The 14,731-nt window shown below is 46.5% G+C and overlaps 1 protein-coding gene across 4 annotated transcripts in view; it reads left to right on the top strand.

The window, feature by feature from the left end:
* Window positions 1-10,137, top strand: part of GPRASP1 (G protein-coupled receptor associated sorting protein 1) — a 44,384-nt gene extending 34,247 nt beyond the window's left edge. For all 4 annotated transcript variants that reach the window (XM_037821301.1, XM_037821303.1, XM_037821302.1 and 1 more), the window contains 3 exons: window positions 4,640-4,707; window positions 5,044-5,123; window positions 5,446-10,137. In XM_037821301.1, coding sequence (XP_037677229.1) covers window positions 5,760-9,806 — 4,047 coding nt within the window. In that variant the 5' untranslated portion in view covers window positions 4,640-4,707; window positions 5,044-5,123; window positions 5,446-5,759 and the 3' untranslated portion in view covers window positions 9,807-10,137. The remainder of the gene's footprint in view (window positions 1-4,639; window positions 4,708-5,043; window positions 5,124-5,445) is intronic.
* Window positions 10,138-14,731: the final 4,594 nt, after the last annotated feature.

Genomic DNA, 14,731 nt, shown 5'->3' with positions numbered 1-14,731 from the left:
ACAGTGCCTATAGTCAGAAAGACATAAGTCAGCATCCTGATTTGATTTTTTATTTAGCTCTGACTTTAAACATCAAACCACTTAGGTGAGTCTGTTTCCTCATCTGTTAAATGAAAGTGATAGTAGTATACTTTGGTAATGGTCCATATTTCCTAGTATTGCTGTGAGCTAATACATGTAAAATGCTTACAATAGGGCCTCTTAATTGAATATATGTTAATATTAGCACATCTTTTCTAAATGAATTAAGAACAAATTATCCAACAGATATTTCAAGCCTCATAGTATAATCTGTTAGCTCTTGGTAGTTCCACTCCCCTGTCAGTAAACATCTTGCTATCAGGATTTCAGTACTTCCAGGGTTACCAGAGAAGCTTGTGCTGGTATGATTTTGGAAATACCTGTAATCATTTAAACAAGGAATTGAATGAGAAAGAAGCTGCAAGTGATTGTAAGTTCCAGGAAAACAGAGATTTGTTGTTTCTACTGTTTCCAAAGTGCCTAGGACAGAGTAGATGCTCAATAAATATTGGCTGAATAAATGAATGGCAACAGGGACTTAGAAGAAACAAAGAGTAGGAACCGTTTAAAAGGGACAGGACTTCACACATACCCACGTATTCCAGCACATCTCAGGCTACCGTCTTCCAAACCTGGCATTCACCCAAGATTGTATGCTGCAGAACAAACAGGAAAAAATCCACAATTCAGCTGAGGTCATTCAAACAGTACAGTAAAAAGGTGGTCTTCCACTAATGATAATCTCCAGGATAAGTAATGTCAACAAGTATTGGACAACCATAGTAAATATCTGATAACAAATAAAAGCTGATATAGAAGTATATGAAAATTCATGGTAAATGGTTCCCTTGTCATCCAAGAGGCTATCAGTGGTTTTCAGCAAAATGGGAGTTTCTCTAAGATGGGTCTCAAGGGCCATTGCAAGATCTCTTTGCTTTAGCAAACACAGGGTAGGGGATGGCAGGGGATAGGTGTGCCAGTTTGGAACTATTATGGATCCCAGAAGAGCCATGATCTTTTAACCCAATCATCTTGGGTGGAAACGTTTGACTGAATGTTTCCATGGGGATGTGACCCATCAGCTGTGGGTGAGAACTCTGAATTATTTCCATGGAGGTGTGCACCCCGCCCATTCAGGGTGAGTCCTGATTAGTTCACTGGACTACTTAAGAGAGCTCAAGAGCTGACACAGACACTGACAGTTGGAGATGCAGATAGAAGGACGTTTGGAGATGCTAAACTAAGAGATGAAGCCCAGAGTTTACCCCAGAGAAGCTAAGAGAGGACTCCCCAGATGTTTAGAGAGAAACACCCTTAGAGAAAGAAGCAAGGATGCACAGGAGCTGAGAGAAAGGAGCAAAGACAGAAGCCCCAGAGACATTGTGGAGAAAGCCATTTTGAAACACAGCCCAGGAGCAAAGGACCAGCAAACACCAGCTACATGCCTTCCCAGCTGATAGAGGTGTTCCAGACACCACTGGCCTTCCTTCAGTGAAGGTATCCTCTTGTTGATGCCTTAATTTGGACATTTTCATGGCCTTAGAACTGTAAATTTGTAACCTAATAAATCCCCTCTATATAAGCCAATCCATTTCTGGTATTTTGCATAACAGCAGCTCTAGCAAACCGTAACAATTGGGGAGGGTGTTGTGCTGGCAAATGAGCCCAAAAATAAAGATCCCAGGTGAAGAAAGTCAAGGGCAATGAATTTCATCCAGAAGGAGAGTATATTAGGTTCCTACTGTGGCTTTACTGATTTGCACAAACATGGTATCTTAAAACAACACATTGATTATCTCACAGTCCTGGAGGTGAGAAGTCTGAAATGGGTCTCTCACTGGACTAAAATCCAGGTATCGGCAGGGCTGGGTTCCTTCTGGTGACTTTCAGGAAGACTCTGTTTCCTTGCCTTTTCCAGCTTCTAAGGGTTGCCGGCATACCTTGCTCCTGCCCTGCTTCCATCTTCAAGGGCAACCATGGCTGGTCTGCTGCTTCTCACTACCATCTTCCTGGTTCTCTCTCTTCTGCCTCCCTGTTCCACATTTATAGAACCTGTGATTACATTGGCCAGGAAAATACTTTTTAAGGTCAGCTAATGATTAGCCACCTTAATTCCATCTGCAACCTTAGTTATCCTTTTGCCATGTAAGAGAATATATTCATAGGTCCCAGCATTAGATCTTGGACATCTAGAGTTGGGGTGGGGGCACTGTTTTGCTGACCACAGTGAGGATACCGTTCAAATGGATTTTAAAATGCTCAGCAACGTTAGCTGCTCTCTTTGTCCTTTGGAGCAGGCTAAGGAGGGGCTCAAGCCTGGAGAAAATATGTAGGGATATGGAAATAGGATTCAGGAAGAACTTCTAGGCTTCTGTCCTGGGGAATGTGTGAATGATGGGGATTTCCCTACAGAGTGACAGGTGGGTATGGCAAGAGCCTGAGATTCAAGCTGGTTTGAATCACTGCTGCATTTCCATACTGCACCAATCATGATGGCCTGAATGTGACTGGGAAGGGACACCTACAAAACAGTAGAAGAGGACCCAGGACAGGCCATACCTGGTGTCTGAGACTGGCTGCAGAGAGACAGAATGGATAGTGTATTCTGGTGCTGGGCTTGACAGGGAAAGGCCCTCTTTCGTGGACAACTCTGGGGACCCTGTAATGCCAAGGTGAGTTGACGTTTTTAATAAAGAGAAAGGCAGTGTGGCAGATAGTATGATTCTTGGTGCAGAGGAGTGGTTTGTTTCCTAGGGTTAGAGGTCTAGGTCTCCCTTCTTCTAGAAGGGGGGCAGTGGGGAGACGTTTATAAGGCCCTCCACCCCTGCCCCCCAGAGTTCACTTAAGAACAGATGTACTTTCCATCTCACTGAAGCAATGAGAGAAGAACATGGAGCCACCACCCCAGAACCTCCTGGGTGTTCTGGTCTTGATCGCTTCTTTCTTCTCAGCCTGCTTTCCTGACTCCCAATCTCCAGTCAACATCCTGGAAAGATGGTGGGCTGCATGAGGGTGGGGGAGGTGGGAAGGTACTTAAAAGGACAGAGTACCCTCCCCCTCCCTGCAATACGCAAACCGCCATTTGGTGTTCATCCGCTGCTCCTCCCGCACGGCTCTTCCCGACATCCCGATCCAGCCCCCACCCCCAACCGCCCACCTTTCCCCTATACATATTGCAGTGCCAGAAGCATGGCGGTGGTCGCCACACTAGGCGCCGCGTACCCTGTGGCATCCCGGCCTTTAACCCGCCTCCCCTGGGTTGGGGCTCTCCCGGCCCCGCCCACCTCTGGGTCGGAACTAAGGTGGGGCTGAGAGGGGGCGTCCAGACATATCCCTCCGCCTCCTTCCCATTCTCCCCGCCCCCTTCCGGACAGTCTCCTTCAGCCATTCGTGTTGCGCACCTGCGCATCCCTTGTTGGGTTTGGTGCCGCAGCATCGGGGGCGGGAGCGCCTCTTTGCCATTCTGACCGGGCACGGAGAGCGGTGGGAGTCCGAGTGAGGAGCTCTGAGAGGAGGGGTAGGCCGACGAGCTGGCCTCTGGGCCTCTAAAGGCAAGTGGGGGCGAGGGGGCCGGGGCGGGGAGGAGAAGACGGTCCGAGCTGACCTCCAAGGGAGGTGCGCAGAGCCCGGGGACCCCTGGTGCTGAGGATGCGGAGATCGGCGCGGCTGGAGCCCAGGGCGGAGGGGCGGCTAGAAAGACACCATCGGGTCCTCTAGAAACGAACGGCGCCGCCCGTTCGGCAGCCAGCCTTCCAGGCGCCCTCTCCGAGTCCCTGGCCGCGTCTGTGCTGGGAGAGGGCTGTGAAAAGGCTGCTGAGAGAGCAATGGCGGAGAGGCTCTGGGGGTGGGGGCTCGTCTCTGGAAAGGGGCTTGTTGAGTCCTGCGTCTTGGGTACTTTTCCTTTGCAGCTCTGCGCCCCGTTTCTTCCCGCGGGGCGCCCCATTGATGCCAGAGTCTCCTGTCTGCGCAGTAGGTCTTGCGGAGTCTGCCTAACTGTAGTGTGTATCTGTAGGGGAGAGGCTTGAAAAAAAACAGGAGCAGGAAAGTGGTCTGGATTTCTGGAGGTGTGTGGGAACAGGGGAGTGGGCGGCGGGCCCTAACTGGAGACCCTGAGGTGGGGTGTGCTGACTGTGACCAGAGCAGGTCTGGGGGGATGGAGACGCACCTCCTAATATTTCCCTCTCTGTCATTGTTCCAGACACTTCTCACCCCTCTCTTCCAAATTCAGGGTAAAAACAAATGGGCTTTTGAGGAGGGGTTGGCAAGTGAGTCATGGTTACAGGTACCACTTCCCAACTTGCTTTCCAGAATATGCCTTCGCCCATCCCCCAATTTATGCTGCATAGAGCACCGGTTGAGTTCCACCTAGCGGTGAATCCTCAGAATTGGAGAAGGGAGTTAACGGGGAGAGGGGGGTGAAGAAATGGAGTTATCATTTCTGGAACTCTGACGCTAAAGGCCCTAAAAGAGAACTGGAGAATAATCTACCAACAGGACCCTTAATTTTGAAAGACAGATAATATCGGGATTCTTATCCTGGGTGTTGGTTTGTTCACCAATCACCTAGTTGCTACCATTGTCTCCTGACTATCTTACCTTTACTTCTGTTTGTCCCCAGGTCTGCTTTAGGTCTGGTCAGTTCTGCAAGGAAAGAAAGGAGGGGGACACCGGCTCAGATCTCTGGAGGTTGGTGTGAAAGGGGGAATGCCTGTGGTCGTAGAGTAGGAGCATGGCAGGTGGCTTTGATCCAAGCTCTGTTCAAAAGCCTCCTCCACCTCTCTTTCTCTCTGCCAGATTTCCAACTGCCACAGCATCCCTTGTGCTTTTCATGCAGGGAATATTGGGGTAGAAGTAGATTGCTCTGTGTCTGTGAGAAGACCTGAGAGTAGGGACTGGGAGATGGGAAACGGACAGATTGGACCCTTGAATGGAAAGGGAGGTATTTGCATCAGGGGTCAGGGTGTGTGCCTGTCTACCATTCATTCTTGCTCCATTCTCTCCTGTTTCTTTACTTGCCCGTAGGATCACCTGCAAGTCTTCTGAAGAGCTTGACACTGCTGGAGTCCAGGAAGGGAGGGGGAAATTGTACCAGATCAGTGCAGGTTGGTATGAGAGAGGGTAGACATTTGGGGTGGGTTCCTGTGAGCCAGCATGTGTCCCATAGTGGTCACGGTCCAGAATGAGGGCTTCTCAACCTCTCCCCTTGCCAACCCACTTTCCCGCCGTTCCGCACCTATTTATAGCAGGCAAAGTAATGTGGCTGCTCCAGGCATAGGGGCATGGGTGAAATTAGGGCTCTGAGACTGTTTCCAATAGCCCCACCATGTCACCAAGCGGTCAATGTCCAGTCTCCCTGAGTGCATTTCTGCATGGGGTGACACAATTGGAAGAGGCTCAAAGCCCATTTCCTCTCTCTCTCCCTAGATCCACCAACGTTGGCAGCTCTGGTGGTGGAGTTGCTGCTGACCACCACCTTCAGCAGGTCTGTGCCCACCCAGGAACCATCCATCCTCCCCAGCTTGGTTGTGCCTCTTCTGCGCTCTCTATTATTGGCAGAGGCTGTGGTTTGGGAACGAGGCTGATTGACTGCTGGACTGGCAATTGACTTTCTTGCTTCCAACTTTGTAGCCTGAATCACTGAAAGATTAGTGTGTGAAGATACTAACCTGTGACAGATCTGTGTTAAAGGCTGAGACAGGAGTTGGGTTATAGGTCTGATACTCCTTTGTAACTAGGACATGACTGGGGCTGAAATTGAGCCTGGTAGCCAGGCTAAATCTGTTAAGACGGGAGAAGTGGTTGGGGATGAGGCTGAGAGAGAGGTTGGTGTACCTCTGATTGTCAGACCCAAGGTTAGGACCCAGTCCCTGGTAATGACTGGGGTAAGACCCCAAACTGTGGCCATGGCAATTACTGGGGCATGTCCTCCATCTGAGGCCAAGACCATCTCTGGGGCAAGGCCCAATGAAGAAGTCCCGGCATGGCTCCTGACTGAATTTGGGGCTGAGGCAATGTTGGAGACAGGGGCAGTCGACCCATCCAATGCTATGGCCTGTCCACTAGTCATTACTGATTCTGAACCAATTGCTAAAACTGATGTCTTGTCTGTAGATAAGGATTTGGGCAATGTGAAGGCTGAGTCCTTTCATGGCCCCAAGATCCAGTCTCAGGCTGGAATCCATCCCTGGTTTGTTTCAGGGGAGGAGACTAATATGAGGTCTCAATGCTATCCTAGACCTAGGTTCGAACAAGAAGCCTCTAATAATTTTGATTTCACATGGGTAGGTGATTCATCTGTGAGTTCTGGGTTCTGGAATGGAAAAGAGTTCAGTACCAGATTTTGTCCTTGGGATGGGGAAAAGACCAGTATGAGATCCAGGCACAGAGCAAAATACGAGGCTAATATTATGTCTAGGCCCCAAACGAAGCAAAAAGTCTATATTGTGTCCAGTTCTGGTTCTGAGGATGAGTCTATTAAGATGTCCTGGTTTGGGGCCGGAGAAAAGACCAAGTCCTGGTCTAGGCCCACAGAAGAGGCCAATAGCAGCAGGTCCAGGTTTAGAACAAAGAAAGAAGTCTTTCTTGAGTCCAGTTCTGGATCTGAGGGTGAGGCCCATTTGAAGTCCTGGTTCTGGGCTGGGGAGGAAGCCAAATCCAGGTCTAAATCCAGAGCCAGGAAAGAAGTAAATATCAGGTCAAGGCACAGGGCCAAAAGAGAGACCTGCATTGACTTCATGAATGGATCTATAGATGTAGTCCAAACAGAGTCCTGGTTCTGGCCTGGAGAAAAAGATAGTAACTTATCAAGTCCCAAGATCAAGAAAAAGACCAGGGCCAGATCAGTGGCCAAGAAAGAAGCTAAAACCAAGGCCAGAGCAAAGGCCGAGCAAGAAGCCAGTTCTGAGGAGGAGGTCCTCATTGGGACCTGGTTTTGGGCTACAGAAGAGGCTAGCATGGTGTCTGGGGCCTGTGTCCAGTCCAGTCTACAGTCAGAAGATGAGTCCATTTTTGGGAATTGGTTCTGGACTGGAGAGGCCAGTTCAGGGAGTGGGGTCAGCAGTAAATCCAGACAAGAGGAAGAGACTGTTGTCACGTCCTGGTTTGGGGCAAGGGAAAAGACCAGTATGGAAACTGGAGTTGTGGCCAACTCTGAATTTAAACCAGCAGATGAAGAAGAAGAGATAATTGTTGGTTCCTGGTTCTGGGCTGGAGAAGAAGCCAACCCAGAGGCTGAGGAAGAGACTATTTTTGGGTCTTGGTTCTGGCTCAGTGATGAGGCCAGTGTGGAAGCTGTTGTTGGGGCCAGCTGTGAGTCCAGCCCAAATTCTGATGAAGAAGGGGTCATTGGCCCCTGGTTCTGGGCTGGAGAGTTCAGTAGAGAGGCTGGGACTGGAGAAGAGGCCAGGCCATGGGCTGAAGAAGAGACAACATATAGGCCATGGTTTGGGGCTGGAGATAAGGTCAATATAGATTCTGGGCCTGAAGCCAGCTGTGATACCAGGACAGGGACCGAGGAGGAGGAACCCATTTTTGGTTCCTGGTTCTGGGCCGGAGTAGAAACTAGTGTGGATGCTGGAGTCAACAGCAAGTCCAGCTCGGAGGATGAAGAGGTCATTAACTCATCTTGGTGTCAGGCCACAGAAGAGGGCACTGTGCAGTTTGGGGCTGGTGCCAGATGCAAATTTCTGGCAGAAGATAAGGAGGCCAGTAATAAATCCTGCTTCTGGGCTTGTGAAGATCCCTATATGCACCCTGCCAGTGGAGACAGCTGGAAGTTTAGGCCAAAGGAAGAAGAGGATGCTACCAATCCATGGTTCTGGTCCAGAAAACATGCAAGGTCAGAGACCATAATAGGATCCTGGTTTTGGTCTGGGGAACAGGGTGGTATAGATGATGGGACTGGAGAAGACACCAGGCCACTGACTGAGGAGGAATCCATGGTCCAGTCCTGCTTCTGGACAGAAGTACCCTTTATAGAGGCTACAGCCAGTGAAGAGTCCAGGCCAGAGGCTGAGGAGGAGGCCACTATTGGTTCTTGGTTCTGGGCTGGGGAAGAGGACAGGCTTGAGGCAACAGCCAAGGCTAGAGAACAGGACAGACTAGCACATGAGAAGAAAGGTGGTGTTGGGTCCTGGTTCAGGGCCAGGGAAGAGGCCTTCAAAGGGGATACTGGGTTTTGCAGCAAAGACAGTCCAGAAGCAGAAGAGGAGGTGGCCATTATTGGATCGTGGTTCTGGGCTGAAGAAGAAGCAAGTGCAGATGCTGGGTCTCAGGCAGAAGAGACCAGGTCAAGTACTGAGGAGGAGATTACTTTTCCATCCCAGTACTGGGCTGGAAAAGAAGTCAATATAGAAACAGGGACCTGCTGTGTGTCTAAGCAAGAGGATGATGAAGAGATGATTATTGAGTCCTGGTTCTGGTCCAGAGACAAGACTAGTAAGGAGACTGGAACTGTGGCCACCTGTGAGTCTAGGCCAGAAAATGAGGAAGGGACAGTTGTTGGGTCCTGGTTTGGAGTGAGAGATGAGGCCGATAATGAGACTGGCAGTGGAACCAACTGTGAGTCCAGGGTGGTAGCTGAAGAGGAGGAGGCCATAGTGGGGTCCTGGTTCTGGGAAGGAGATGAGACACTCTTTGAATCCAATCCTTTGCCTGTATTCAGAAACACTTGCAAGTCCACGTATTCAGCGGAGCAGGAGCCTGATCCTTCACGCAGGCCCAAGAGCTGGGAGGAGGTCACTGTTAAATTCGAACCTGGTCCATGGGGTAGGGTTGGCTTCCCTTCCACAAGCTTTTTTAGATTTCCAAAAGAAGCAGCATCTCTGTTCTCTGAAATGTTTGGGGGAAAGCCTAAGCACATGGAACAGAGCCCAGAAGGGGAAGAGCAGGAATCTTTGCTTCAGTCTGATCAGCCTGACCCTGAGTTCCCATTTCAGTACGATCCTTCCTATCGCTCAGTCAGGGAGATTCGAGAGCATCTTAAGGCCAAGGAGAGTGCAGAGCCTGAGAGTTGGTCATGCAGCTGCATACAGTGTGAGCTTAGAATTGGTTCTGAAGACTTTGAAGAACTCCTTTTATTAATGGATAAAATTCGGGATCCTTTTATTCATGAAATATCTAAAATTGCAATGGGTATGAGACGTGCTTCTCAATTTACCCGAGATTTCATTCGGGATTCAGGTGTTGTCTCACTTATTGAAACCTTGCTCAATTATCCCTCTTCCCGAGTTAGGACCAGTTTTTTGGAAAATATGATTCTCATGGCTCCACCTTATCCTAATCTAAACATGATTGAGACATACATATGTCAAGTGTGTGAGGAAACCCTTGCATATAGCTTGAATTCCCCTGAACAGCTGTCTGGTCTGAGGATGGTTGGACACCTCACTACTACTACTGACTATCACACACTGGTTGCTAAGTATATGTCAGGCTTTCTCTCTTTATTAGCCACAGGTAATACAAAAACAAAATTTCATGTTCTTAAAATGCTGTTGAATTTGTCTGAAAATCCTGTTGTGACAAAAGAACTACTCAGTGCTGAAGCAATATCAGAATTTATGGATGTTTGTAACAGTAAAGAGAAAAATGACAATATTCAAATTGTTCTTGCAATGTTTGAGAATATCGGTAACCATATCAAAAAAGAAGCAATGTTGTTCATTGATGATGATTTCAATGTTGAACCACTTATTTCTGCATTCCATGAATTTGAGGCATTTGCTAAGGAATTGCAAGCCAAAATAGATGGTCAAAATGATTCTGAGGCAGGCCAAGAAAATTAGTATGATTAACTGCTTGCAAATGGTTTTCCTCAGTTCCTGTAATGGGTCTTGAATAATGCTTTGGTTTTTACAGTTCTCTGTTGCAATATACATCTTCAATATTGATACCAACTGTCCAGCTGTGTCTGAGCTGTTTCATTTTACTGATGCCAAATGAGTATTATAATTGAAAACACATTTGTTGATATTTATCTTGCTGTCCAGATTGTGATATTTAATATTTGTAGTGAACTGAGTCATCATAAGTAAGCTATCCTTCTGCATGTTGTTCTAATGTATAGTTATCTGTTTGAGTCTTGTTTGTGTTTTCAATAAAGTTGTGTTAAAGGTAGCAGAAATCAAACTTCTTGAACTTAAAGTATAGATGCAGAGATAACACTTGAACACAGATACTTAAGGTTATGAATAATATGCTCCTTGCAAAAACTTATTCTTATATGTTTAAGTGGGGAAAAATGAATGTGGGCTGCTACTCAGGGCATACTTTAGGAAGATGGATTCATTTAAGTTGCTCTGAAAGAGTATCAAGGGGGTTGGTAGTATGAAAAAAGCATGGAGTTGGAAAAAGTCCTGTGGGAGTGAGGTACCCAGTTTGCATGGAGTAGGTGAGAGGAGTATACATTGAGGAATATAGACAATGAAGTGAAATTTGAAGGGCTGAGAAAAAAAAATTCGGGCTTTTCTTCAGAGATGCCCAAAGGGTAAAAGAACAGCATAGGAAAGCATACAAGTTTAATGGAGTTGGGGATGATTTCCTCATGATGGTAGCCCATGGAAAGTGTTAAGGGAATACCATACAGCCATCAAAGATGATATGTAAGTTTTTAAACTGGCTAGGAAAAACACTGATGCTTTGCTTGTTTGAAAAATGTTTTCTCCTTATCCCTTTTAAAAGTAAATGTATGTCCCAAAGTAATTTGGGCAGAGAATAAAAATATATATGCAGGACCCCCCTGAGGAGCTGGGGGAAAACACGGAAGCGTTGGACTTCCTCACCTGGATTGTTGCTGATGTTCTCGCAAACATTGAGGACTGATGGCTTGGTATGCCGGGCCCTCTATCTTGGGGCTTGCCCTTCTGAAGCTCGTTATTGCAAAGGAGAGGCTAAGCCTACTTAAAATTGTGCCTAAGAGTCTCCCCTGAGTGCCTCTTTGTTGCTCAGATGTGGCCCTATCTCTCTAGCTAGGTCAACTCAGCAGGTGAACTCACTGCCCTCCCTGCTACGTGGGACCTGACTCCCAGGGGTGGAAATTTCCCTGGCAATCCAGGATATGACTTCCAGGGATGAGTCTGAACCTGGCATCGTGGGATTGAGAATACCTTCTTGACCAAAAGGGAGATGTGAGATGAAACGAAGTGAAGCTTCAGTGGCTGAGAGATTTCAAATGGAGTTGAGAGGTCACTCTGGTGGTCATTCTTACACACTATATAGATAACCCACTTTAGGTTTTAATGTATTGGAATAGCTAGAAGTAAATACCTGAAGTTATCAAACTCCAACCCAGTGGCCTTGACTCTTGAAGATGAGTGTATAGCAATGTAGCTTCTGGGGGGTGACAGGGTGATTGTGAAAACCTTGTGGATCACACTCCCTTTATCCAGTGTATGGATGGATGAGTGGAAAAATGGGGACAAGGACTAAATGAAAAATAGGGTGGTGTGGGGGAGATGATTTGGGTGTTCTTTTTCACTTTTATTTTTTATTCTTATTCTGATTCTTTCTGGTGTTAGGAAATTGTTCAAAAATAGATTGGGGTGATGAATGCATAAGTATGTGATGGTACTGTGAACAGTTGATTGTACACCATGGATGATTGTGTGGTATGTGAATGTATCTCAATAAAACAATTTAATTTAAAAAAATTTTCTAAAAATCAAGTTATCTTTGGCCTGTGCGCCCCCCACTTTTAACTTGTTCATAAATAAAATTCCCATAAAAGTAAATGTGTGAATAAACTGAATTTCTATGCAAATTTTTATGATTTGATTATGAAAAGTTCTGCAATGATTCAAAATATGCCCAAGTCATAAAGAAGTGCAAGAGCCTACAACTTCAAAAGGACTGGCTTGCCAAATAATCTCATTCACACAAGTATTTAAAGGGAAAAAAACTAGTTCTAAAGTTGTTTTGCACATTCACAAAGGTTGTAACATATCTTCAAATGAACCAAGTTGGGGAGCAAGTTGGTTTGGGGAGGGAGTCCAGGCTTATGGGAAGTACACAAAGTTTTATTATTTTCAGGAAAATAACCAGATATGGTGACCTTGTTATTTTTGGTTTGTCTTGGTGCAAACTGCTTTTTCCCAACTGACTAGTATGTGAAGGTTATGGAAGTAAGCAAACCAGCAGTTTTGACTTCCCACACAAACCACAGATGTTAACAGGGATCATCCTGGGGTGGGAATTGCAATTTGAATATTTGTTTAACTTATCAATATTTTTCAAGACAGATTTTAATATGTCACCGGAGTATTACACAAAATATTAAAAACCAGTTCACCTCCAAAGTCCTCTTAGAGTGTTCCTCGCCAGTCCTGGGCCTCTACAGACTTAGGCCCAGGCTGGAAGCTTTGGCTCCAAATCAACTCTTCCTTCCAGAGTCAGGAGCTTCAGGTTCTTCTAGCAAGCAGAAGGTTCTGCCAACCAAGCAGCAGGGCTGCCCCAGACTAGCTGATTGCTTGGTCACGTGAGAGTGGCTGTGGATCATGTGACCAGGCTCTCTGTGGGGAGTGCATCCAGGTGTATTTACTTTCGTGGAAAAGGACACATCTGATGTTTGGCAGACTGAAGTGGTAGGAGTGACGGGATGTTATTCTAGGTGAGCTGACTGACGGGTGCGGGGTGTAAGTTGTCCGTTTTCCCTACAGTAGCGTGAAAACTAATTTCTCAGGCGACAACGGTTATTGGTAAAGAGAATCCCTCAGGCAATCGCCAGCGGCTTAGCCCGGGTCCGTCTTTTGTCCAGGAGCTCAAGGGGTAGGGATTCATCCTGCGGGAAGCTTACGTAGGGAGAAGCAACAGTTGCTGTTGGCAGAGGTGAGTGCGAAGCCGGGAAATGTCGGAGCAACCGTGGGTGGTGGTGGCTGAAACTAGATCCGGATGCCAGAAGGGCCCCGGACCCCGTTCCCTCCTCTTTTTGAGCGCTCCCTCCCGCCGCACCTCTACTGCCCCTCGCTTCCCGCCCAGCGCTGCGTGTATGTGAGGGGTGGGGGTAGTGGACCTACGAACGGCGTTGGCTTCAGGAGAGCCCCGAGAGGGGAAAAGGTGAAGTGACAATTTGTGAAGACAGTGGCGTTGAATCAGGCAAGTCAGGGCTCAGGATGGGAACTGTGGGCTACACAACCACTCGCTTGCTCCAACCAAGTAGGCACTCATCTCCCGTTTGTCAGTTGGTGGGTCTGTCTGCCTTACTCATCATATCCAGGTAGTTGCAGGTGGTGGGGATGGATGAGACCAGCTCAGAATAGGGGAATGGAGGGGATTTCTGCCGTATATTCCAAGGCTCCAGCTACCTGAAGAGAGGAATGAACCGCAATCGGAGCAGCTTTAGGGAAAGGGTGGGGGAGGACCCTGAATTCTTTGGGCCATGTCTGGGTCCCAGTACCTGTGCTGGTCCCTTTACTTAGGAGTTCTCGTCCGGATACAACAGAAGCTTCTTAACCCTCTAGAGGATCCTTAGATCTCAGCGCCAGGCAGCAGTATCCTGGGAGTCTGTCCTGGAGGTGCGGTTCTGAAAGGGCCCAGCCCCACTGTCTCCTCAACTGCTCTCTTGAGTCCAGGGACACAAAGTTGCTGCTCCTTCTGAGGCTTCCTCCCCCTGCATTCCTGGGCTTCTGAGGAGGGACTTTCTGGGAACCACTTAGAGAAACTGCTTCATGGATAGTCTCACTGGTTCCCTTCTGCAGACTATTTGCTCTCTTCCTTCTTTTTATTTTCTGGCCAATGATTTGGATTTGGTGATTTGTACCTATCCTTGTTTGGGCTGATCCTTTTTAGTTAGAGTTTAGTTCTATGACACAGAATACCAAACAAAGGCCGTTAGGAAAGTATAGTTAGGTAAAATGTTTTCTCCTAATTCCATTATCCTCTCTATTTGCAGTTTACATAGATGAGTCAATTAGTTCATAGAATTCTTTCTCTTTTATAACATCTGCATAGTACTCCATTTTGTTACAACCATAATTCATTCAATCACCCCCCTGTGTATGGACATTTAAATTGTTTCCAATAATTTGCTATTACCAAAAAAAATGCCAAAAGGAATAAACTTGAGCAAATGTAATTTTCTGTGCTTGGAGGTGTATCTTCAGGGTAGATTCCTGGAAGTGGGGCTGGTACAAGAGTGCTGTTTCCCCACAATCTTGCCAACAAAATACTTATTATCCTTTTAATATTTGTAGAGTATGTAGTGATGTCACCTCTCCCATTCTTGACATTAGTAATTGTATTATCTCTCTCTCATCTCTCCTTTTTTATCTTTATCATTCTAGATAGAGGTTTATCAATTTTATTGACCTTTTCAATGACCTAGCTTTTAGTTTTATTGATTTTCTCATTTTTGCTGATTTCTAGGTTTCTGCTCTTAAATTATTTGCTGTCTTCTGTTTACTTTGTGTTTAAGGTCCTCTTCTTTCTCTAGTTACTTTAAGTAGAAGCTAAGGTCATTGATTAGAGACCTTGTTACAATACAGATGTTTTAGTACTATAAATATCCCTCTAATTCTGCTTAAGCTGTATCCCACAAATTTTGATATGTTGTGTTTTAATTTTCTTTCAGTTGAAATTGATTACTAATTTCTCTTTTGATTTCTCATTTGATCTAAGAGTTATTTAGAAATATGTGATGTAGTTCTCAAATATTTGGGAATTTTCCAGCTATGTTTCAGTTATTGACTTCTAATTTGTTTCCATTGTGATCAAAGAT

Source organism: Choloepus didactylus, chromosome X, assembly GCF_015220235.1.
Source record: "Choloepus didactylus isolate mChoDid1 chromosome X, mChoDid1.pri, whole genome shotgun sequence".
Taxonomy (NCBI): Eukaryota; Metazoa; Chordata; class Mammalia; order Pilosa; family Megalonychidae; genus Choloepus; species Choloepus didactylus.
This window is presented reverse-complemented; position numbering and strand designations above follow the sequence as displayed.